This window comes from Eptesicus fuscus, chromosome 14 (assembly GCF_027574615.1).
Source record: "Eptesicus fuscus isolate TK198812 chromosome 14, DD_ASM_mEF_20220401, whole genome shotgun sequence".
Lineage (NCBI taxonomy): Eukaryota > Metazoa > Chordata > Mammalia > Chiroptera > Vespertilionidae > Eptesicus > Eptesicus fuscus.
In genome coordinates, this window is record NC_072486.1 from 46,428,313 (window position 1) to 46,454,752 (window position 26,440).

At 40.9% G+C, this 26,440-nt stretch overlaps 1 protein-coding gene and 2 pseudogenes across 1 annotated transcript in view; 2 read left to right on the forward strand and 1 right to left on the reverse strand.

Moving 5' to 3' along the window:
- GLI3 (GLI family zinc finger 3) overlaps positions 1–26,440 on the reverse strand; it is a 279,986-nt gene that overhangs the window by 241,787 nt on the left and 11,759 nt on the right. Inside the window, exon 2 of the mRNA XM_054726279.1 lies at positions 23,291–23,455. Coding sequence (XP_054582254.1) covers positions 23,291–23,414 — 124 coding nt within the window. The 5' untranslated portion in view covers positions 23,415–23,455. The remainder of the gene's footprint in view (positions 1–23,290; positions 23,456–26,440) is intronic.
- LOC103294088 (60S ribosomal protein L27-like) lies at positions 385–13,875 on the forward strand (annotated as a pseudogene).
- On the forward strand, positions 18,194–18,787 carry LOC103294097 (high mobility group protein B1-like; annotated as a pseudogene).

A 26,440-nucleotide genomic window follows, 5' to 3' on the forward strand; every position in this document is an offset into this window, starting at 1 on the left:
ATAAAGCAAACACCTGTTAGGTCTTCCCCACTGTTATTTCCTACATATTTTCTTATAAGTGACAGATTTTTTTTAAAAAAAAAATCACTTCTGAATATGAACGCAGGACACCAAAGTGAGTGTGCATTTGTGTGTACTTTGATGTATGCCTGGGGAGAGAGTAACTTTGTGAGAATGCCGCAGTTAACAACTGAGACTATTTCTCATGGACAATATAATTACTACAATACGGCCTGGTTAAGCTGACTGAATATAATTCCAAACAAAATTCCAAAGTGGCACCTTTTAATCATGACCTATGTCAGAGAATAATATAAGCGACATTGAGCTACCCACTGCCCAGACTTAACATATTAAATTGTGCCACATTTCTCTTTAACGAACATGGTACAGGTACATGTGAACCCTCCCCCATTTTATCCCTTTCCTACTCCCCTCCATAGGCAAACACTATTACTGAAACTTTTGTATCCACCCATGTTTTTATGCTTTTACTACATATAAATGAATTCATAAACAACAGAATTCGAGAAAGATATTCCTAAAGTTCACCTAGAAGACAAAAACTGAAAAAGAGCCAAGGAGCATTTAAAAAGGAAGAATAATAAACGATAATGTGTACCATCAGATAAAATGTGTAGGTTTAAAACATCTGGTAGAGAATAGTACTCGCTAAAGAACAGACAGGTCAATAGAATAAAATAGTTCAGAAAAAGAAGCTACAAAATATATGAAAGCAGGGCAGTGTCAGAAACAGGCATTCTTTTTGGTGTCCTGAGACTCAAGTTCTGATGTCAGGGGGAGGGTTCTACACATAAAACAAACAATTCTCTGTAAGTCAGCAGGGTGCATGAGAATTTAACTTAATTCTGACTCTATCTACCCAGAGGTAGCATCAGGTGGCACAGGTTAAGGGTTCAGACTGCCCCCTCCCCCTTCAGACACCAGTGACAAATCCAGGTTGTTACCTATACTAGGGGTTCCCAGATCCCCATCTTTGGGTTCAATTAATTTGCTAGAGCATCTCATAACTCAGAGAAACACTTTATTTACTAGATCACAGATTTGTTGTAAAAGGCTGCAACTCAGGAACAGTCAGATGGAAGAGATGCATAGAAAAAGGTATGGGGAAAGGGTACAGAGCTTCCATGCCCTCTCCGGGGGGCCACTCTCACCACATGTTCACCAACCAGGAGGCTCTGGGGACCCTGACCTTTGGGTTTTATGGAGGCTTCATTGAATAGGCATGACTGATTAAATCACTGGGCCTTGGGATTTAGCTGCCCACCCTCCCCACCCCAACCCTCAGGTCTAGAGTGGAGTTGAAAGTTCCTACCCTCTAATCAAAAGGTTGGCTCCATTGGCAACTAGCCACCCCCAACCCCCATCCTTAGGTGCTTTCCAAAAGTCACTTTATTAACATAACAAAAGAACTTTATCACTCAACACTTAGGAAATTCCAAGAGTTTTGGGAGCCCTGAGCCAGGAATTATGGAGGAATTATGGAGGAAGACCAAATACATATGAGAAACATATTTTGGACATCTAAATGACCAATTACATATTTCTTGTAAATCACAATATCATAGGTATCATGGCAAATCAATGATAGAACTAATAAACAATCATCTGACCCCAGTTGGGGCAAGTGTGGGAGGCAACCAATTGATCTGTCTCTCACATCAATGTTTCTCTCTTCCTCCTTCCCTTTCTCTCTCTCTCTCTCCCACCCTCCCTCTCTTCCACTCTCTCTAAAAATCAATGGGAAAAATATCCTTGGGTGAATATACCTAATCTAATAATAGACAAATATGCAAATTGACCGCACCTTCGCTACACCTAAGCCACGCCCACCAGCCAAGCCACGCCCACCAGCCAATCAGGACAAGTATGCAAATTACCCAAACAAAGATGGTGGCTAATTTGCATATCAAGACAGCATCGAAAGAAGCCAAGAGCTGCAGAAGGGAGTCAAGCTTCGAAGAAGCAAGCAAGCCGGGAGGGGGGTGGGAGGAGAAGGGAGGAGCGAAGTCAGGGCCGGGGGCGAACGGAAAAGCAGGCGGGCTGGTGGAGAAGGCGGGGCGGGCGACAAGGTCGGAGCGGAGGCGGGGTAGAGTGCAGCAGGAAATCCTATTGCAGGATTTTTCCTGCAACGGGAATGCTAGTATAATAATAAAAGTATAATATGTTAATTAGACCAGACAGCCAAACAACCTTCTGGACGTCATTCCGGATGAAGCCACGGCGGTGGGGGCCAAGGCAGAGGAGGTTAGGGGCGATCAGGCAGGCAGGCAGAGTGGTCAGGGGCGATCAGGCAGGCAGGCAAGCAGGCAGAGTGGTCAGGGGCGATCAGGCAGGCAGATGAGTGGCTAGGGGCAATCAGGCAGGCAGGTGAGTGGTTAGGGGCAATCAGGCAGGCGAGCAGATAGGAGCCAGCGGTCCCAGATTGCAAAAGGGATGTCTGATTGCCGGTTTAGGCCCAATCCCACAGGAATTTCGTGCACTGGGCCTCGTGTGTGTGTGTGTGTGTGTGTGTGTGTGTGTGTGTGTGTGTGTGTATTTAAAAAAAAGACTTCAGAGATCACCTTTCCCCTGGTATGAAAGGTTAGAGGAAATATGGTTCTTTCCTTTTCTCCTTAGGCTCAAGTGGCTGCTGTTAAAATTGGCAAGTTTATGAAACCCTGGAAGGTGGTGCTGGCCCCAGCCAGTTGCAAAGGGGTTGTCCTGGAGAACATTGATAATGGCCCCTCAGACCACCCACAACCATGATCTGGTAGCTAGAATTGACTCCTACGCCCAAAGAAGAAATTGTCAAGAGGTCAAAGATCAAGTCGTTTGTCCAAGTTTATACCTATAATCACCCCATGCCCACAAGGTACTCTGCTGAATACCCCCTTGGACAAACCTGTCATCAACAAGGATGGCTTCAGAGAGCCTGCTCTAAAAAACACAAGGCCCAAAGGGAGACCAAGCTTGAGTCCCAAGAGAGGTACAAGATGAGCAAGAACAAGTGGTTCTTTCCAGAAACTGTGGTTTTAGATTTTTTGTTTGTTTGTTTCTGTCATTAAAAATAAAAAACATAGCCCTAGCAGTTTTTGCTCAATGGTTGGAGCGTCTACCCTCAGACTGAAGGGTCTCAGGTTTGATTCCTGTCAAGGGCATGTACCTCGGTTGCAGGCTCGATCCCTAGCCCCATACTCAAATGTCTCTCTCTGTCTTTTCCCCTCCCTTCCACTCTGTCTAAAAATCAATGGAAAAAATATCCTCAGGTGAATATTAACAAAACAAAACAATACAAAAAAACTCAAAAATAAAAAAATAAAGACTTCACGGACACCTCATGAAGGAGTATGTCCAAATGATCAATAAATATCTAAAAAGATGTTTAATACACTTAGTCATCAAGGACAAATTAAAACCAGAATTAAGTAATAGAAAAGACCTAGTGTTGACAAGAATGAGGAGCAAATCTGTACAACCACCTGGGAAAACTATTAGGGATTATCATCAGCTAAAACTATTAGGAATCATCATCTGTGTAGGGTGGTTAACAGCCAGCACTGGAAACCACCAAATGCTCATTGGTATTAGAATGAACAGAGCAAGCCCTGGAACAGGAGGGAATAACTGGCCAGGGAATTTCCAGGGACTAGTAGTGCTTTCTTCTTGATCAGGCTGCTGTTTACATGATGTGTTCACTTTAGGAAAATTTATCAAGCTGTTCACATATATTATGTGCACTCTTTCTGTATTATACTAGAGGCCCGGTACACGAAATTCATGCACTGGAGGCGGGGGGTGGGGAGGAAGGGTCCCCTCAGCCCGGATCACTTGTGAGAGGGCGCAAGCCAGGCCAAGGGACCCCACCAGTGCACGATCGAAGCCGGGGAGGGATGCCAGAGACTGGCCAGCCGGGGAAGGACCACAGGAGGGCTCCAGGGTGTGTCCAGCCCATCTCGCTCAGTCCCGATTGGCCAGCCCCAGCAGCCAGCTAACCTACCAATTGGACCATCTGTCCCCTGGTGGTCAGTGCACATCATAGCAAGCGGTTGAGCAGCCTTAGCGTATCATTAGCATATTACACTTTGATTGGTTGAACGGACAAGAAGAAGACTGGACACTTAGCATATTACGCTTTTATTATATAGGACTTCAATTAAAAATTTTAAAAACGAGGTGAAGTTTTCACTTATCATATTTTCTTCAAAATATATCACTAATGTTGACAAGTTATCTCTGAAAATGAACACTCATAAACATCTCATGGAAATATAAGTTACTACAGTTCTTGGAGCTAATTTGGTAAGATTTCTTTAAGATGTACAGGTGTTTTTGGTTTTTTGGGGGTTTTTTTTGGATTTTCATCACATCCTTATTTACAATTGGAAAAAGAAAAGAAAAACATAAATGTCCAATGATAGAGGATTGGCTGAATAGATTACATTACCATTAAAGTGAAGTTGGAGAAGAGTAGTACATGATATGGAAAATGCTCCCACCATATGGTTACCTAAACATGTAGGCAAGAAAATGGAGAGAAAAACTAAATATATAACAAAATCTTAACAAAGGTTATCACTAGGAGGTGAGATTCCTGGACATGTTCAGGCTTTTCGTTATGCATTTCTTAATTTCCCAATGAGCACATATTACTTTAAAAAATAAAGAATAAAAAAAGAGTTTACGAGAGAGTAAAGCTGAGATAACATGGGTAGTTCTAAAGTCTCAGACTACGGGAGTAGGCTGTCTAGATGCTGGTTAAGGGAGAAGTGCACTTCATTCCTTATATTCCTTTAGGTTCCATTTTCACTGAAATGCTTTCTAAATGGCATTATTTTAAAGTTTTCTGCAAAATGAACCACCTCATCTTGCTTAAAAATGACAGCCTCGTCTCCAGACTTCCTGGGAAGTGCAGCATTCACCCAAATCCACACGGGTTTTCTGGCCTCCGGCTCTGCACCCTTCCCTGTGTATCTGAACAGCCACAGTCACAACGCTTCCCCGGTTCCTCCTATAAATTCCATTCCCAAAAACTAATGATAAGTATGGGGTACTTGAGCGGTTCAGTGTTTAGGAATCTGGTCATCAAAGTTTATTGTACTCCTGGTTTTGTTTTCTTTTTTCCCCTCCAAAGAGTTTAAAGCAACTAAATTAGCATCAAAGAAATTTGCAAAAGCTCTCAGGGAAGCTGTGATGAAATATAACTACATCAAACCAGATGCCCAATGGAAAACTATGCAGAGCACTCCATGAGGATGTTGAAGAGATTCAAAAGAGGGCCATGGTCTGGGAAGAGTTAGTCACACAAATGTCAAAATGCCCCTAGCAGTCCCAAACACAGACTATGCCCATGTACTCCTAGAAGATACATGCAGAAGTCAGGTTGGCGATGTGTGACACCAGGTCCAAATCCAGGACACACACATCCCAGATTTCAAAAATCTATTGCTTTTGTGGCAACTGCCTGGAATTATCATCAATTTAGTCAAAATTGGGCAAAAACCTTCCTGCATTTGCACCTGAAATGGACAGCTACAGACTGCCCTCCAAAATACTTGGAATGTTTAAAATAAAATAAAAACTATATATATACTAGAGGCCCAGTGCACGAATTCGTGCACACATGGGGTCCAACCAGCCTGCCCTGATCAGGCCCATTGGGCTGGGCCCCTGGGGGGAGGGGCTGCAGGCAGTTGGCTGGCCGGTCCCGTCCCCTGGTCAAACTCCTGGTGGAGGGAACAATTTGCACATTAGCCTTTTATTATATAGGATGTTTTTATTGATTTTCAGAGAGAGAGAGGACGGAAGAATGAGAGAGAGTTAGAAACATCAATGAGAGAGAAACATCAACAGAATGGCTGGAGGGAATAGAACCAGTGACCTCTTGGTTCATGGGCTAACACTCAATCACTGAGCCATACCAGCCAGACACCTGGAATGTTTCTGACTTAACAATGTGAAACCACATTTTGGCCTAAACAAAATCTTCAGTAGTTTTTAACCAAAGATAGATATATGCATGTGACATATGATTATTTTTTAAAATCTTGATTGTTGAAAGTATTACATATGTCCCCTTTTCTCCCCCATTGACCTCTTATGTCTTCTTTTTTCCCCCATTGACCTCTTCTAGCCAGCTCAGGCCCCCTTACCCCAGGCCTTCACACCCTATTGTCTGTGTCCATGGGTTATGCATATATGCACACAAGTTCACTGGTTGATCTCTTCCCACCCAGCCACCCTCCTCAGCCTTCCCTCTGGGATTCCGCAGTCTGTTCCATGCTTCCATGTCTCTGGATCTATTTTGTTCATCAGTTTATTTTGTTCATCAGATTCCACATATGTGTGAGATCATGTGATACTTTTCTTTCTCTCACTGACTTATTTTGCTTAGCTTAATACTCTCCAGGTCCCTCCATGCTGTTTCAACAGGAAAGAGGTCCTTCTTTTTTACAGCTGCATAGTATTCCATATGTAAATGTACCACAGCTGTTTTAAAGAAAATTGTGGATTTCCCTTTCTAAACTTAGTTATATTAACTCATCCCTTTCAAGCTCCTCTTAACTGACATCTTTCCTGTCATTTTATGTTCTTCTAAATTCCTAGAGAAATTAAAATGAATGTTAATGGAACCAGCTTTTGAAAGGAAGATGGGAAGAGCTCTTTAAATCAACCCAAGTTCTTCATTCAAAGAGATAAAGTGATATGCAAGCAGAATCTTTGGAATCGTTAATGTGCAGCCTCTATAAAGTAAGATGGGTCACACCTGTGGTTACCACATCACATTTTGTATGAGAAAGATTCAGTTTCATGCTCCCTAATCACTGAGAGGCACTCTTCTCATAGATAATCATTCCTTCAGAGAGCAATTCTAACCTTCAATCAATATTTTCCTGAAGAAAGTTAGAGCTCCAAAACCTATCCATACACCAGTGGCTCTGGCGAATACTAAGTCATGAACCTATTTAAGAAGCTGAACAAAGAGGGAATACGTATTGCACGTGCCCATAAAGCACTGCATAAAGTCATTTCAAGGGGTTGGCCCATTTTCTAAACCTATCCATGAAACTCAAGGGTTCCTGAATTGCTCATGAACAAGATGGTTCATTGCTCTTAGCTGCCATGTTGGGCTTGAGGTAGCTCCCACCATGTTCAATGGTACTTGTTCCTAAACTGATAGTTGCCAGATGGGAAAGAGTTTGGGGGGCTGAAGGAAGAAAAATGAATTAAAAAATACAAATTGGGCCCTGGCCTGTGTTGCTCAGTGGATTGAGCATTGACCTGTGCACTGAAGGGTCACGGGTTCAAGTCACAGTCAAGGGGATGTACCTGAGTTGCAGATTCGATACCCAGCCCTGGTCAGGGTGTGTGGGGGAGGCAACCAATCGATGTGTGTATTTCACATCGATGTTCTTTTCTTTTTTTTCATTTTTAAACATATTTTTTATTGTTGATAGTATTACAGATATCTCCCATTTCCCCCCCTTTCCCCACCTCCACCCAGCCCCCTCCCACCTCCCCCAGGTCTTCACAACCCTATTGCCCGTGTCCTTGGGCTATGCATATAAGTACATAAGTTCTTTGTTTCTCTTTTTCTTTCTCTCTCTCCTGTCCCTTCCATTCTCTAAAAAAAAAAAAAAAAAATCAATGGAAAAAATATCCTTGGGTGAGGAATAACAAAACAAAACAAATAAATTGGTAGTACAGGGATGTAAAATACAGCATGAAGAATATAGTCAATAATATTGTAATAACTATGTATAGTGCCAGGTGAGTACAAGACTTATCGGGAGCATCACTTTCTAAGTTATATAAATGTCTAATCACTGCGCTGTACACCTAAAACTAATATAATATTAAATGTCAACTGTAATTGAAAAAATTTTAGTTTAAAAATAAAAAGATACTTGTTCCTGACTTTGTGGAGGCAGGAGCCAGGCTGTTCTAAAGCTTAGAAACTAACAGCACCTTCATGAGGAAGATTGTCTATAAAAATATAACTCTCTTGCTTTTTAAGCACATACCTCTTACTCATATTTAAAAATAAAAAGCATTTTCCCTTAAAACATTAAAACAAGGTATAAAATTATACTAGCACATATATGTAAGATTTGTACTTGGATCACTAATTTACCCATGTATTATGAAGTTTCTATATTTAAACACTGACCAGCTCCCTGCCCCTGGACCCACCCTCACCCCCCAGGAGTGTGAAGACCACTGGTCTAGTCTAGAATAGTTGACAAAACAATATTTTGTAGCCTGGTCCCAGCTAATATAACCACTTCTTTCTTAAAGTAAGCAAGAATTTTTCTTTTCAACAACTTTCTCCCAACCTTAAACTTTTTGAAAGAGTAATAAACAAAAGGCTGTTATTTTTAACTAAATTTTTTCTTCTAAAAAAACAAAAAAAAAGGGGGAAAGAGAGATTTGCAAACAACCTTCTTCTTATCTCTCTTTTCTTACTATCTGTTGCTGTTGAAAAGAGAATCAAGGTATAGATTTTTTCAAGATAGCCAGATGAAGCAACAGGCACATATAGGACATGTCCCCCCTCTTCAGTCTAAATTTAAAAAAAAACAACCATCAGTAATCCAAACAGGAATACTACCTCATGCTACACCAGCACTGGTCACAAGCAACAATAGAAAATTGTCCTGCTGCAAAACTGCACACTGCCTCTCACATATTAATTACCGAGCCTTTTTAATCCTTGGATCCCCCAATTTTCAACCAATATGTTATATGCTGATACATGTTTGAGAGAACATATTTATAAGCATCATTTTTTTTCAATTCACCCAGTTTGTTTGAGTCAAACTGTAGATGAAAATATTCTCAATTTGTGTGAAACTGATCAAAGAACATGCTTTGAATTGATGTGAAAAAGTTTCCCATTAAGATGGTAGCTATTTTTTTCAAGCATGATTCCTTTTAATTGCGGAAAAGAGCCCAAAGGCTTTGTCAAGGGGCACATGTTTCCTATAAATCAAAACATAAATAAATGTGAGGTTATTTCACTAGGCATACATATGGTTTTTGCTAAGTAAACTCTATTTATAAAACATTGTTAGCCTCCACCGGAACTGCTGTCAACATTTATAGGAGAGGAATTTTTCTACTGCTCTGAAACTTGCCAGCATTTGAAAACAAGCCTAGAAACATTAGTTTTTTAAGACAGATTTGACTTTAACTTAATGTGAAATGGGCCACTGTGTGTTTTCTAGTTTTTAAATGCTTGGAAGAAATCTTCAACTGAATATTTGAAAATGTTTTCCTTGCTGGAAGTTCCATTATTTTAACCATGACATTGTTGTATTCTTTCTGGAAGTTCTTTTCCAGTTATAGGCAAGGGTCGGGGATTATTTTTCTTATCACTGCCAATAGAACAAAAATATTCTGAGAAAGGAAAGTCTTTGACATCCATTAAAGCTGAGTATTCATAATTGCGTCACCATCTTCTCTCAAATGCTCATTTGCATGATCTCCTCCCTTTTGATACTCACCCTACACTATAAACGCATTTATCAGTTCTACTCAGAGGGCAGTTCTCAAAATGAAGTTTTCTGTGAAAAGAATTAGCTATAAGCAAGCCTGAAGCAATAATCTTTGACAACCAACAGCAAACCCTAGAAGGTAACAATAACTATGTAATAATTCACCTTCTCTATTTTCCATTCAACTTTTCTTTCTTGGGTTATGTGCCTTCCAACACAGAATTTGTTCCAATGCTTCTGCAATCAATCCCTACTCTAAGGGGACCTGAGCCAATAGTTACAGTGCAGTCAAGAGTGCTTCCAGAAAGAGATCTCTTGCTCTCTCCTGTTTTTTATTATTTCCTTCCAAGGTGCATCTTTCCCGGTTGTCGGATTTGTCACCTCTTGTTAGAGAACACATTTGTTTTTATTTTTGAATGGCAAAGGGAAAATGTTAAAAATTTCCATAAAAATATTTGAAAGGGTTTTTTAAAGTCCTAAAATCATAAATTTCCAAGGTAATACAGCATTTAAATCCATCTAATGATTACCTAATGCATAACTACCTGAATATGATTAAACTGTTTTGGAAACAATGTAAATTTTTTCACTGCTGTACATTGTTCCAATTTTGATGTAGAATTCCAAAATACTTACCCATTTATATAAAAAAATTCTATTTCTTTGCAACATACTTAAAGAGAAAGGTTGTTTATAAAATGCAGGCATGGCTCCAATAAATTTAAAAGTAGACACAGATCCAGAAGAAAAATACAGTATTTTATATACTGTTTATTTTTGTAATTTTTGTGGATTAAGAGTTAGTTACCCTAATGGTAGACACCAATGAATTTGACATTATAAGAAAGGCAGAATTCTCCAGAACTTATGGTCCTAATCAATCACCAGAGATCAGTGACATCATTAGAGCCTTTGATCACAGCTCCTCTTTAAAGCTCAGATGGGACTGGACTGATCCTTGCTGGCACTGAGAATAGAGAAACACCTAGGAATACAATTCACCATGAAACATGAGAGGTCATCAGCAACTCTTTCTCTCCTTGGAGAGCAACAGAGAGCGCATTCCAGAGCAGCCCAACACCAAACAATAGAGCCACCTCGTTAAATCCAAACCCAATTCCGTTCTTACCAGGATTCCCAGAGCACTTTAAGAGAGGAGTAGACAATATGCTACTTTTCTTCCCGTTCGGTCTTCCTTACCCACGCCCCACCCCCATACCTACCAGGGCAAGCCCCAGATCCTTTCACCATGGGCGGGAAGAGAGAATCTGGGGGTATTTTTTTCTCATTCTCCCCAATACAAAGCATTTATACAGTTCAGAACTTCCCCTTCTCCTTTTGATTCACTAAATGAGTCTTTACTAAACATGCTAGTTACTCCACATGGCCAAAAAATATAGGTCCTTGAATATAACGTTGGCTTCCATAATTTTAAAATACTTAAGACTGCCATTACTCAGAATGTTCTGCTCTGAAATGGCCACTTTGGGAATGAAAAGTTTTAATTGACCTTCACTACTTTAGCTCCATTGGTGTTTGGGTTTTTCCCCTCCTTATTTGTAATGCGAATCTAAATGAGCTTTGTGAACACTGGTGAAACGTAGTTTATTATCTTCCTCATCAGGTGATCAATGATTTCATTAATAAGATAGATAACAAAACTGTCATATCATCGACACTGTTATGAAAGATGATCCTAGCTTCCCGCTCCATTTTCCAAGGTCCAGGGTTCTCTGTGGCAGCTCTGAGTCTATTCAATATTTTCCACAGACAGAGAAAAGTGAAAATCCATTTTGAAACCAATTTCAATTAGGATCCAGAAGCTGTTATCACAGGTGTCTCAGAATGGGCCGGTAAGTGGAAATGTCGCCTATCCATTCTGAAATGAAACCTTATCAGAGGCTACAAAGATGGCTGGGGACAGCCTATCTGTAAATTACTTTTCGTCCTGTGTTAACTCAACCTTAGTCCTGTCATATGGAATTCTTCCCATCCACTAGTAATAATCTAATGACTAACTAGATACAGCCCCCAAACAGCATTCAGCTGGACAGGGCTGTCCCCTTAAACACGGGTACCAACGCAAACACACTCAGGCCAGCCGGTGAGCAAAGGGGATACGCACGCTTTAAATGACAGAACTAAAAGTTTATTATGGGAAATAAAAGAAGCCCGGCTCCACCCATTGCATTCCTGGTGATTTTTCAATTGCAAACTCCAAGGCCCAGTTATTTCATTAATGCAGCACCCAAGTCGTGAGGCTTTTCTCTCACATCTTTCAGTCCCCTTTTAGCAAATTATCCCATGACGGCGGATTTATTCAGTCAAAGACCTCGGACTTTGAGAGGCAACAAAAGAATCAAGAGACTTTCTGGTCCACCTGCCTGGCGAATGATGAGGCAGGGAAAGTCTCCCCCAGAGAAACCAATCAAACCATTGTGTGGCACAGTCAGACCTTTTCAACTGTCAAGCCAGAGAGCAGGGGAAGAGATGAAAGAACGCGGAATGAAGCTACCATTTACGGAACCATGTGGGAATGGTCTCCTAAGATTTAATAATTGGGATGGAACTCAACTTTCTAGCACTAAAGGGGAAAAAAAAAAAATAGAAGAGAGAAGAGTCAAAGAAAGCGGGGGCGGCGGGGGGGGTGGGGGGGAAGGCAAGAAAGATAAAAACAGCACCCTAAGTCAGACTAGGAATAACTTTTATATATAAATGTCCCCTACCTGAAATGAAGTCCTATCTATAAAAGTAAAGGGGAAAAGAATGTTACAAAAAAAAAAGGGAAGGAAGATTTAAAACCTTTGATATCTTTCCTCTAGGTTAAGATGCATTAAATGTTCTGATTCCTACCTCTTGTGCAATTAATTCATAGTAGCAAAACAACAACAAAAAAAAGCCCTCATTAATATGGCTGCCTTGTAGTTTTAAGTATAAAGTGGCATTTTAAATTGGCCTAAAAAGAAACAATACATTGACTGGACACAACAAAGATTCAGACCGGCAGACACTAAGTCATATATTTCCGAGCAGTGTTCAAGTATATTTTAGTTGTAATGAATGCAACAGGAACTATTTAAATAGAAAGGGGGGGAAAAGTAAGTTCTGGTAAGAAGACCTAAAAAATCATGAATTTTTTAAAAACTCAAAGTCAAATACTGTCAGATACTAACTGTAGTTCTAATGCTTTCTAATATTACTGGTGACTCATACTTCATGTATTACCATACCGAGTTTATAAAACAAGTATTTGTTGAAATTTTAGAGGTGCTGGAAACCATTCTGTCTGATTGTGGTGGTGGTTACATGCCTTCTTGGATTTGTCAAAACTCATAGATCTCTACACCAAAAAGAATAAATTATGTTGTTCGTAATTCTTTTAAAATAAATAAAAATTACAACTGATCTACTGGGAAAGATTTCCATGTAAACAAGATGAGAAGGTTTTTACTTTCACCCTCACCTCGCCTTCTCCTCTGCCTGGGACCCTCACGCTTCCCAGTGCTCCCCGCACATACTCTAGCCTCCCAGGGTGTGAGCTGCCTGGAAAAGCAGGCTCTCTCTCTCCCGGAACTTGGAGCTCAAAGTGGTGCAAGGATGGAAGGCCATGCCCTGCCTCCCCGGAGGGAGATTGTCCTCCCATGCACCATTTTGCCCCCGGGGCTTCCACTCTTCAGTTGCTATTTCTGATTCTGACCAGTTTGTTTCTGGAAATATGAATTACCCACATCACATGATCACGAGTAATCAAGGGCAGCCCAGAAACTTTCCACAAACAGAACACATCATACTGTGGCTTCTTTTTACTCCCAAGTTTGGGAAGCAGCCCTGGCTGGTTTGGCGCGGTGAAGAGAGTGTCAGTCCTCAGACTGAAGGGTCATGGTTCGATTCTGGTCAAGGGCACGCACCTCATAAATCAGTTGCAGGCGCAATCCCCTGCAACTAACCAGTGGTCCTCCCTCACATAGATGTCTCTCTCTTTCTCTCTGTCTCGCCCCCTCCCTTCCACTCTCTCTCAAAATCAATGGGAAAATATCCTCAGGTGAGGATAAACAAAAAAATAAGAAAATGAAGTTTGGGAATATTTATTTTTTTCCTGATTTATCTGAGCACCCAACAAGTGTTTTTTAGAGTAAAGACACATAGCTATATACAAGAGAAAAATGGAGCCTTAAGAATGACTGATTTCAACCTGAAACTACAATGACTGGGAAGTACACCCTGAAAGTAACTGAATCGTTAAATCTAAACTCATGCTAATTTCAGGACTAGTGATTTGAAGTACTATTTCCTGATCCCAGGTCCTATTATCAACTTGCCTGTTAAGCTACATCCTGATGACCACCACATTTTAAGGACTATTAGCCAACCCCACTAATTCTCTCAGATTGCAGCTTAACCACTTACAGATTATTAACAAATGATATTGTACCAAAAGGAGTGAGATTTAACATATCAGTGAATTAAATCCTACCAAATTGTATCCAGTAGACGTTATTACTATCCTATATAATAAAAGGCTAATGTGCAAATAGACTGAACAGCGGAACAACCGAATAACCGATCACTATGACATGCGCTGACCACCAGGGGGCGCGCACAGAACATGGCGGGCTTTGGCCGTGGCGGGATGGGTGGAGCAGGTGAGTGAGGGCACCAGACCAAGGCAGGGCGCCGGTCGCTGTCATCAGGGTGAGTCTCTGGTGGTTACTGAAAATTTTTTGCTCCCGTGCGTCACGATCCCACCCAGCACTTGCACCTACCGCCAGCGCTGGCCCCGCTCGCACCCACTGCCGGTGCCTGACACTGGCCGAGATTGCTCGGCACCATCAGTGGGTGCAAGCAGTGGCTGCTGGCCCCGATTGCCCCTCAGGGCTTCTCCTCTTCCCCCTGCTCCTGAGGGGCGATCGGGGCCGGCAGCCACCTCTCGCATCCACTGCTGGCGACAGCCCCGCTTGCACCCGCTGCCGGCACCTGGCTCCGGTCCCGATTGCTTGGGGCCGTCAGTGGGTGCGAGTGGCAGCTGTCAGCCCAATCACCCCTGAGGGCTTCTCCACCCCACCCCCTGCTCCTGAGGGGCGATCAGGGCAGCAGCTGCTGTTCGCAACCACTGACAGGGCCAGCCCCCTCCCACCCGCTGCTGGCGCTGGCCCCAATCACTCCGTGCCGACAGCGGGTGTGAGCCAGGCCGGCACCATCAGCAAGTGGGAGCCGTGGCAGTGGGAGCAGGACTGCCAGCAGACAGGGGACCAGGGGCTGGGCCAAGACTAGCCCCTGTGCCCACCGCAGCCTCGCGGCCCACAGTTCCTTTCAAGGTGCACGAATTTGTGCACTGGGCCTCTAGTTACTAATAATAGCTAACAGGTTTGGGTACTCACTCTACCAGCCTCAGAGATGTTAAGTAATTAGCCCAAGACCACACAGCAATTAAGCAGTAGAGCTAAAATTCAAACCTTGGCATGAACATTTAACACTTCTGCTGTGCTCCACATGGCCCCCTGCCTACACTGAGCCGAGTCAAGTTCTGGCAGGCTTATTGAGTGTCTGCTGAGAATCTCCCTGCACAAAATACTGAATGGGAGGTGGGGATTGGCATGAGGAAAAAACAAACCAAGTGCTTCTCTCCAAAAATTCTACCTAAAATGTAAAAATTAAGTATTATGGGGGAGAGAGAGATGAATAAATGAAGCACAGGGAATTTTTAGGGCAGTGAAACTATTCTGTATGATAGTGTAATGGTAGCTACATGACATTATATATTTGTCAAACCCATAGAATGTACAACACAAGGAGTTAACCCTAATAAAAACTATGGACTTAAGTTAATAATAGTGTATCAATATTCGTTCATCAATTTTAAAAATGTACCACACTAATGCAAAACATTCATAATAGAGAAAATGATGTGGGGATGAGGAGAAGGGTATATAGGAACCCTATACTGTCTGCTCGTTTTTTCTATAAACCTAAAACTTCTCTAAAATATAATCTAGTAATTAGAATTAAAAATAAAATAAAATAAAAAAGATCAAGTGTTATTAGGTAAGTCCCAAAAGGGCCCAAAACTATATGGAGAAAAAGAGATTGAGGACATAGTTACCTTTTGAGAATAATTTAAACATGCACTGATGTTAGGAAAAACACTTGTTCTATGCAGGAACAATATGAAAAAAGGCAAAGAGCCCCACAAGTTAGCAAAAAATAGGTTATGGATGGGACGTTCTAGTGGCAGCATATCAAACTGCAAAGTCAGACGGGGGTTAGATTTCTGAAGTAGCTGGGAGTCACTGAAGGTTCTAGAGAAGGGGTGTGGCATAAGCAGAATAGTAAAAGGATGCATATGGCAGGGGCAAATGCGATGAAAGAGAATAGGAGAGAACAAACGCAAGGTGACTGGAGAGTACCACTGAGCTGCAAGAATTCTTAGAACATGCAATACCTGACCATTTAGTCAGGGGCACTGACCTCTTTTCCCTTAGATTGTCAAATTAAAAAATGACAATAGCCAACACAACAATAGCCATCCGGTGAATCAAAATCCACTGTCAGATCAACAAAGAATATATTTCTGGTGTGCCAGGGAATTTTAATAATTGGTGGATGTGTGCCATGAGATGAAAAAGGTTGAAAATTGCTGGGATAGAAAGGTTGCTTTACCATAATTGTCTAGGAATGAAGTAGTAAGGTTTTAAATAGCACAGTGCAGTAGCTGTCCTTAAGGGACACATGGGTAAGTAATTACAGAGGAAAATCTACCAGGACCTCAAAACTGGTTCGTACATGGGAAGCATGAGCGGAAGGGGTCAAAGGTGACTGTGCGGTTTCAAGGCTGGGTGACCACAGAACAGGCGATACACTCGGCCTAAATAAGAATACAGACGTTGCCGGGGTTCAGGGACATGGGAGTTTGGAGCTCAAGAGAGCAAGGGTTTTTAGGAGAAGCAGATTATTCATTATTAGTTCATTGGTTTAAAATGTTAAGTCTCTTTTTAAAAGAATAAAATCTGACTTTAATCCAGCACAACCACTCTGTGAAGGGGTATCGCTGACCTGAAAGGAAACAGTTTACCCCAGAAAAATAATCAAGAAAAGGGACATGCATGTGCTGTTTCTAATGCAAAGACATATAATCAACATTAGTTTTCACGGTTAAAAAAATCAAAATAAGTTCTCTGAAAATTATCTTCCCTATTTTCTGACTTAAAAAGGCATTCAGAAGGTAAGAGAAATTTTGTTTGATACATGTCCTAAGACATGCAGATCTGATCACATTTGGAATTTGTGAAACAACTTGAACTATTTTTCAGAGTCCAGCAAATTCAAAACTAATTTTGCCAAACATTTTTCCTTCATTTGAAAACCAATGTGTACTTTCAAAAAAAACAAACATAATCCTTTTTGTTTGAATTTATAACATTTAACTTATCCACATGATTTCTCCTAATAACAATGGCTGACATTTGCTAAGATCTTACCATGTGAGGTGCTGTTAGAATGGTACAGGCATTGATTGCCTCACATAATCTTCCTGGAACTTATGAAGTGGTTCGAACTATTTACCTTGGTAAGTAGATGAAGAAACTGAGACTGTGGGAAGTTAATTTCCCCACGCTCACAGAGCTAATCCTTGGTATTGCCAGAACTCAATCCAAAGCTTTCAGACATCAAAGCCTATGGGTGCTCCTAACCAGGACCCTACAAAGTGAAACCCATTTTATCTGACAGTCCTTTCCATCCAGCTGTCACAGGCCAGGAAATGGGACGTGGCAAGAAAAAAACGGGTTGAACACCTAAAGGGACAAGAAACCAAAAACTCACAACCTACTGTCTATATGGTATGAACTGCAACAGAACTAAGCCTTCTTACTCCCAGCCTGGAGGCCAACAGAAATCACCATCACAATTATTGGGCAGTTTAAAAGCAAATCCTAAGTTCAAAGGGAAACATCAAGTATTATCTTCTTATTGTTTACAAACCATTCATACCACTTTCCCCTTACAAACCTCAAAAAAAGCCCCTGGCCAAGTGGTTCAATTGATTGGAGCGTCATCCCGTACACCAAAAGCTTTCGGGTTCAATCCCAATCAGAGCACATTCCTAAACTGGGGATTGAATCCCTGGTCTGAATGCATGTGGGAGGCAGCCAATCGATGTTTCTCTTTCACATTAACGTTTCTCTCTCATATCAATGTTTCTCTTCTCTCTCTCTCTCTCTCTCTCTCTCTTTCTCTCTCTCAAAATCAATAAAAATGTATCCTCAGGTGAGGATTAGAAAAAAAACAAAAAAACTCAAAACAAAAATTTTTAAGCAGAGAAAATCCAAGCCCTTCTTTTTGCAAGAATCAAAGTGAACAGGGAAGTTCCTCTCTGTTATTAATCTATCAACTTTGGTTTCATGTTGTATCACCATTAGTATAATCATTTCAGCTGTCTATCACTTTAAGTTGATAGTTCCCAATAACTATCAGATCTGATAAAAGATCTCCAAGACCATGGCCTACATGCGTTTATTATTATTTTCCTTCTTTCTTTTTCAAAGAAATCATAAATAACAAATATGAGACAGAGCGGAGAGAGTGAGGAGGCTGCGTCTGGCTCCAGCTCTCACAGCCATTGCAGTACATTGAGCTCCATAGAGACAAGTGCGAGCCGGGCACTGGTCAACTCTGTGCTCACTGAGAAAAAGTAATTAAACATGGGCAAAGGAGGTCCTAAAAAGCCAACAGGCAAAATGTCATCATATGCTTTCTTTGTGCAAACTTGCCGGAAGGAGTACAAGCAGCAGCACCCAGATGCTTCAGTCAACTTCTGAGAGTCTTCTCAGAAGTGCTCAGAGACGTGGAAGACCATGTCTGCTAAGATAGAGGAAAATATGAAGGCAACACAGCAAAGGAGGACAAGGCCTGTTATGAAGGAAATGAAAATGCATACTCCCTAAAGGGGAAACAAAATAAGTTCAAGGATCCCAATGTAATCAGGGCCTCCTTTGGCCATTTTCTTGTTTTGTTCCGAGTATCACCCAAAAATCAAAGGAGAGCATCCCGGCCGGTCCATTGGTGATGCTGCAAAGAAGCTGGGAGAGATGTGGAATCCCACTGCTGCAGGTAACAAGCAGCCCAGTGGAAAGAAGGCGGCTAAGCTGAAGGAGAAATACGGAAAGGAGACTGCTGCATATCGAGTTAAAGGAGAGCCTGATGCAGCAAAAGAAGAGTCATCAAGGCTGAAAAAAAGCAAGAAAAAGAAGGACGAGGAGGAAGATGAAGATGAAGAAGATGATGACCATGACTAAGTTGGGTCTGGTGCAGTTTTTTTCTTGTCTATAAAGCATTTAACCCCCCTGCTCTCATTCACTCCTTTTAAAGAAAAAAACTGACATGTAAGGTTGTGTAAGATTTGTTTCTAAACTGTACAGTATCTTTTCTTGTATAGTTAACACACTACGAAATGTGTCTTTAGATAGCCCTGTCCTGGTGGTATTTTCAATAAGCACTAACCTTGCCTGGTATAGTATGGGGGTTATAAATTGGCATGGAAATTTAAACCAGATTCTGTACTGTTGCCCAGAACAAATTAGTTATATATGGGGATGGTAGTTTTTTCAAGTTGTCTCTGATGCACCTTATACAAAATAATTGTTGTTCTGTTAACTGAATACCACTCTGTAGTTGAAAAAAAAATTACACCTGTAATTTTGCCGACATTCTGAATGCTATTAATTAAGTACAATTTTAAATAAAAAATATCAGCCTACTCCTTCAAAATATATCCATAGGCTAAAAATGAGACAAAACACTTCAAACTGAAAAGTCAATATTTACAAGTCATTGGAGAAAATTTTATAGGATAATGAGAATGTTTAAAAGACCCATATTAAAAAACTTTCGTAACTTATAAAACACAACATGTAGCATAGAAATCTATACCAGAATAATAATCTTAACAAACTATACCAGAATAATAATCTTAACAAACAGATTAACAAAGGCATTTTACTTATAATATTAGGATATTACCAGATTTTTTAAGTAAACAATAACACTAAATATCTTAGTGCACACTTTATATGTAAAAGACACCATTTTAGATTCCAAAAATGATCACTTACTCACAATCGTACTTAACAAACATCCAGAAAAATCAAATGTCTTCTCTTTTGTCATTTATGCTTAATAAATAACAATAAAGCTTAAAATCTAACTATGGCACATCAATGACACATTTTGGTTTCTGAGTAAGAGTACTAAATGCTTTATATACAAAAATCAAATTTGTCTTCTTTTTTTTTCCATAGAAGACTTAGAACATAGTTTTTAATTTGTGTTATTTTAAAGTTTAGTGTTAAGAGGCAAATGCTTACTTAAAATGCTGTTCAAGGTTTTTGAACCATACCTTTTGGTTGTGAGTGTTTAAACAAAACTCTGTATGAATGTTATTCTAGAGCAGATACTTAGTTGAGAAAAGAAAGAAAACAGATCTGTAAGGACATGCATTGGAATGTGCATGTTTGGCTGGAAAGCTCACAATCAGGTACAAACTGCAGCACAATAATGGCTGGGAAGTTAATTAAGTCAACCCAACACAGCACCAATAACAAACATTTTTGTTTGCTGCATTTTAATCATGAAATTGTGGACAGGAGAGAAAATTCATATAATGCATTTGTTTGGTTCTTGGTGCTGACCTCATGTTTAATTGTTCATTTATAAATTCCTGAATTTTAGAGCTTTGTGAAGGAAGCATAAGAACCTCCTGGAAACTAGCAACCAGTACTACTACTATAGGATCCAAACGATTTTAATTTCCTTTTTGTGAATAATCTTATTACAGGAATCCAAGCACTTCTGAAAAGTCTGGAGGAAAAAAAGAGAAAGAAAGGGAGACAGAGACAAAACAGATGGATGGACCAATGCCCATGGCAATGGCAGCCGCCAGCCAGCGACACACACAGTGTGTCAACCTTTGAAAGTCCCCACCCATGAGCTCTAAAACCCAAATGGGGCACAAAGCCCACATACTAGCTATGTGGTCACATCTGAGGGCAGAGGAAAGCGTGCAACTAGATAGAAGCTTACAAAGAAAAGGCCGGGCCATCCTATCCCATCAGCATGACGCTTGAGCGGTAAAGAGACTGAACTAGTTAGATGAAACCTGCATAGAACTCTATTAAAAAGGTCATTACAATGACTAGCATTGCTTACCTAACACAATCACCAAAAAAAGAGGTTTATATTCCTTTATTTTACTTTTCCCATCACTAAATTTCTTTGCTGGTTTTCCTTTAACCTCCTAGGAGGGTTTCAATTCATGCTTAAAAACAAAACTATTTTTATTTTATTTAGATTGGGTCTTTATATCATCCCAATATAAAAAGCAGTAAATCCTTTAGAAGAAACAGGAACACTGAAAAAATGGCAAGAATTACCAGGATGCCCCAACCGGTTTGGCTCAGTGGATAGAGCGTGGCCTGCGGACTGAAGGGTCCCAGGTTCGATTCCAGTCTAGGACATGTACCTTGGTTGCGGGCACATTCCCAGTAGGGAGTGTGCAGGAGGCAGCTGAATCGATGTTTCTAACTCTTTATCCCTCTCCCTTACTCTCTGTAAAAAATCAATAAAATATATTAAGAAAAAAAAAAAAAGAATTACCAGGATTTCTAGGACAGCTATCATTTATGTAAGTGCCCTGCAAACATGACTATCGAGTGTTTGCCCCCAACAGGGATAGGTTACACACCCCTTTAGAAGGGCATGTGTGCTTCAAGGGTACAGGCTGGTCAAGGGGGAAGCCAGGGGCATGTGACTCAGAAATCAGTTCTGTGGTTAGTTCAGACTATCGGACTAACTTTGTAAAACATAACTGCTCCTTCTTTGGTTAATGCTCATGAGTGGCTTCCTGGCTGCCCCAGGACTGCTGGGTTAATTCTGTTCCTCGTCACCCTAAATGGGTTCATAATGGCAACCCCTGGTCAGAGTGGCTGAAGACCAAACACATCCTGAGCACGTGGCAGAAGCCACAGCACCTTCAGGAGAGCAGACCACTGCTGTTTCTCTGCTGAAATTCACAGGAAGGACAGTGGTTCATAGGGGCTGCCCATACCACGTCTCCTACCTACTCACACTCCTTCCTTCTCACCTGTTCTCTCACACACACCCACACACCCTCATGCACATTCACAGGCGATGCACAATCACACTCACTCACATAAGCTATAAAGATAACCAAGCCGATGTTTCCCATAAAGCATAATACACAGAAAGTGCTCATTCCTACAAAAATACTATTAAATTTACCAAATAAGCAACACTGCATGGACTGATTCTACTTCTGAAATAATAAATTTGTCTAACTTTTAAAAATTCCAGGGGGGGCGGGGGAACAAAAGTCACGTGATTTTTTTTATGACTACATTGGAAGAATAATGCAAATACCGGGCTCAATTAAAATAAGCTCCCGTTCTGATTTGAAACACCAAAAATAAAGGGAGAAGTACAGGTATATTTTCATGTGTATGTAAAGACATTAATATGTCGCCCTAAGGATCAATTCAAAACAGGACTCACTAGCCAGCAGGTTTAACACCAGCTAACCAGCCCCTCTCCTCACCCAGTCAAGCCAGCAATGCACACTGATGACATCTGCGGAGGAGGACACCTGAGTAGCACTTACTCACCATGGATGAGGATGGGCACAGAGAGCAGGGGTAAGCTCCTCCGTGTGCCAGCTCAGGCAGTGCCACAGTCAGGGCAGGAAGGTGCGGTGTTTTTACTAGATCTCCACCCTAGGAGTCTATGATTCTTACTCTCCAATTGTATGTCAAAATATTGTAAATCAACCTAGTAAAATCTTTCTAGGAATAAATAAAACATAAGCCCACTGAGAGGGAGGGAGCAGGTTAGCTCATGCAAATCAGTGTGCCCACCTGTGCAGTGCCCAGGAAAGGGAGAGCAGGCCAACCAGGGCATGTGGAAAAGCAGCGTGCAATTCAGGGAGGCCAGGGTAGCTATTAACTCTCCAAACTGCAAAGGTAGTAATGGCCTCCAGGGTGGAAAAGCAGGGAAAGAAAGCAAAGGTTGCTATTGACCTATACAGTCTGTTCTTTCCAGAAGGGGCTCTGGAATTCATTTTCAATGCTCCGTGCTTGACTTGAAATGCCTCCGAACACTTAGCTTAAAATATTAATATAGCATGTAGAAACAGGGAACTCTATTGCTATCTCTGAACACAAATTATCTAAATTGATTTTCATAAGCCAACAGCAAAACCTGTATCTCAGATATTAAGGTTACCTTGAGGCGCAACCATTAACTTCTAAACTCCTTTAAAGCGGACTACTTAAGAGTTGGGGGTAAGGGAATCCCGTCACTAATTTTGACGAGGCAACTTGTGTGTCTTTTGTAATAACTAATAACTTTTTTGACTAGTGTAGACTTTTCCACGTGACATGAAAAGGATCCTGAACTCCTGCCAGACCAATTAAGATGGTTTCCAAAATGCCCAAACAGGAACTTTCTATGATAAACAACCCATCACATATACGTCTCAAATTAGAAAGAAAACATGCTGTTTTGGTGCCAAAATAGAGATTACAAAAGCCTGCCCATCCTGCACCCCCACTACACACACACACACACACACACACACACACACACACGCACACTTCAATCCCATCTGCTTTCTTTAGCCCCTTCTAGAATAAACACTGGTCCAGGTGCAGATACTCAATTCACAAGGAATGCAGAGAACATAAAAATGACGGTAGGGTTGGCTGCTGGTAATCCCCGAGGCTGCTTACCATTGGAAGTAGTGCTGGAGGCCACGGCTTTCTCGCTGACATCTGTTCGAGTGGAGCATTTTACTACAGAATTCTCAACTTTTTTCTTCTCAGTGGTCAGGGAGCTGTGGGACTGGGCCTCCATGGTGTCTTCTCATTACTTCAGCTCTCTGGTACCAGGAACACCTGAGTAACACAACAGCGTCATCAACCTCAAATAAGAGGGGGGAAACAAGTCCCTCAAAAGCCCACTTTGCCTGTCCCCTGAGGAGGTGCCTACTGCTTTAGCAAGTTCAAAATGTGGATGAGCCTTCCCTACATGTTTTCTTGCAAAAAATTCATCAAAGTTTTATTAACATGCCAGTCGTATTGTCTGCACGTGCAAAAGGAGAACAGAGGGCAATGTCCATAATATGGGACTTTTCCCATATTCCTACTGGGCATCTGTTATTAAATGATCTAAATATCTCAATTTACAGCTGTGTTTATAGTGTGAAATCCAAGTGTCACATTACTCTTTTAAGCCACATCTACAAATGTCTCTTCAGGTGGCCAACTTTATAGGAAGGGGCATTAGGACAACTTTCCAAGCAGGGGAAGGCTTTTAATTAATTAGATGTGTTTAAAGAGAGTGCAGCAATTTCTCAAATCCAAGCCCTACTCAAAAGTTCTGAATCAGAGGATAATTCGGGTCAAGCAGCCAGTGATTTTTGCTTCCTCTCACTGAGATATTTAAATTGCAATATGCTTCTTGATCCTAATTTGTTAGGTAAGCCATATTCTTTAAGCTTTCTTAAAACGTAAGACCATTTCAATTCATTTTAGTTATATTTTTTTAAACAAGCAAAGGTAATAGAACAATATCGCTCTCGATCCCACAGAAAGTCAAAAGACTGCCAACAGAAAAGACTGGAACCACTTAAGAAATATTAAAACTCAGCTAAAGGCAAGTTCAGTTAGTCGGCCTTTCACTGGCTTCATTCATGTGATAAATCGCCCTAACTCATCATTCATCAACTTTCACTCAATTTGGTGTCATGTTCTTTTTTTTTGCAGCCATGAAATACAAGAATACAGGAAAAGATGACAAGTACCCTCTCTAGAATGTTTTCTTCCAGCTATCTAGATTGTAACACTCATGGTGGGCATTTCTTCAGTTGAGTCATTTGCTTCTTTTCTACATTTAGCAAAAATGTTCAGTCAAAATGATTAGTGAAATAAAATAAGCAACTGCCTAACCAATGAAAAGAGTTAAAATAGCAGAAGATATATTTAAGTCATCCTTAACTCAGATTTGCAAGGGAACTGCAAATTCTTTATTGTACAAGAAATCTGGAATTCAAGGAACTAGAAAACTTTAAGACCCAGAGCTTCGTACAAGCTTTTCCACTAACTTCCATTTCTTTTCCTTCATTACCCAGTGTCATTCGTTGTAAAACACACAAGTTATTCAAGAATAACTTTTCTGGAATAAAAAAAAAGAAGTACAAAGTTAAATTTACATATCAAATGTAAGATCCACTGCAAATTCAGAAACAGCCCTCAGAAAACCCTATCAAAGTACAACAGTATGAAGGAGCTCAGAACGTCCTTTCACAGGACTGCCACCTTGCACAAGTCCAGGGTGAGGCCTCGTCACTGGCTACCTGAATGGAGTTGTTCAGTGCCTGGTTTCTCATGTCACATGACAGAATCACACAGTGGGACTTAGCCTTGGGGGGAGGAGGTGCAGTCCTCTTTAAGAATATATTAAAAGTTATGGATCCTCGCCCTGACAGGTATGGCTCAGTGGATAGAGAGTCGGCCTGCGGACTCAAGGGTCCCAGATTCGATTCCGGTCAAAGGGCATGTACCTTGGTTGTGGGGCACATACCCAGTAGGGGGTGTGCAGGAGGCAGCTGATCGATGTTTCTCTCTCATTGATGTTTCTAATTCTCTATCCCCTCTCCCTTCCTCTCTGTAAAAAAATCAATAAAATATACATTTTTTAAAAAGTTATGGATCCTCTCCCTAGAAGAATATTCTTAAACACTAAACTGTACACTTAATTTCAGAGGGAACACAGACCCTCCAAACTTTTCCATGAATCCAGATAAAGACCCCGGAAGGAGAAATTTTTGATGGCCCCTTCTAGCTCTAATAAATTCTTTAATTTTGTAACACTCCTCCAAAATTGATTTAAACATCATCTTTAAAGTATCCCACAAGAACAATTAAACCCCAACCACAGCAGTTTCTCAGAGTGGTACAAGAGCCACTTGAACCTGCCCTCTGTAATGCTTGTGCAACATTCAGATTGCCAGGTCCAATCCCTTATATCTGGGAGGGTGGCACCAGGGAACCTGCATTTTAACCAGCACTAGTGATGATCAGGCTCACTAAAGTTTGTAGACAACTAACTGCTCTACAGATTTTTGTTCACTGCTTAGGTACTCAGTGCAATAGGTCCCAATTGAAGTCTTAGCTGACTGCATAAGCTAGTCAATGAACTGCACCCCAACTGAATTCCAACAGCCTACTTGAGTCTAGCCCAACACCCATCACAATGAACTCTTCATCTGGAATTTTTGCTCAAAGTCCATCCCGCTTCCAGACAGTAAGCGCCATGAGGACAAGCCTTGGCTATCTTTCCAGCCCCCCAGACCCATAAGAAAAGACCCATAAGAAAGTGTACTGAGGGAATACAGCATCTAGTGAGGACCCCATGACGCAGATGGTTACTAAGTCCTGAGCTGATGTCTTAAATCTTAAATGCCATTGGTTTAACTATATGTCTTTAAATCCAGTGTTTCTTTGAAAGCTGGCAATTACACAAAAGCTAAAAATTTTAACAGGAATATTTAATTAGTCAAAACACTCCATTCTCAATCATTTTGGATAAACAGGCATTTACTATAATTTTCCCCCTGAAAACACAGTTTTACTGGTTGAATATGAAATGGAGTTTACTAAATTCAAACTGCAAACAGAAACAAGCCAATGGGCCAGAAAAACCCATGAAGAGATGGGATTCCTGGTAAGAAATCAGGAAATCAGCCTCTTCCTTAGTAGACAGAGCTAATTAACAGCAGTGAGGAGACAAGTCACTTTAGTTCCCTGACAAACTTGGTTTTTGGAGTTGTTGGTTTTTACCCCAAGCAAAGGACTTCATTTTAACAAAGTAATAAACCC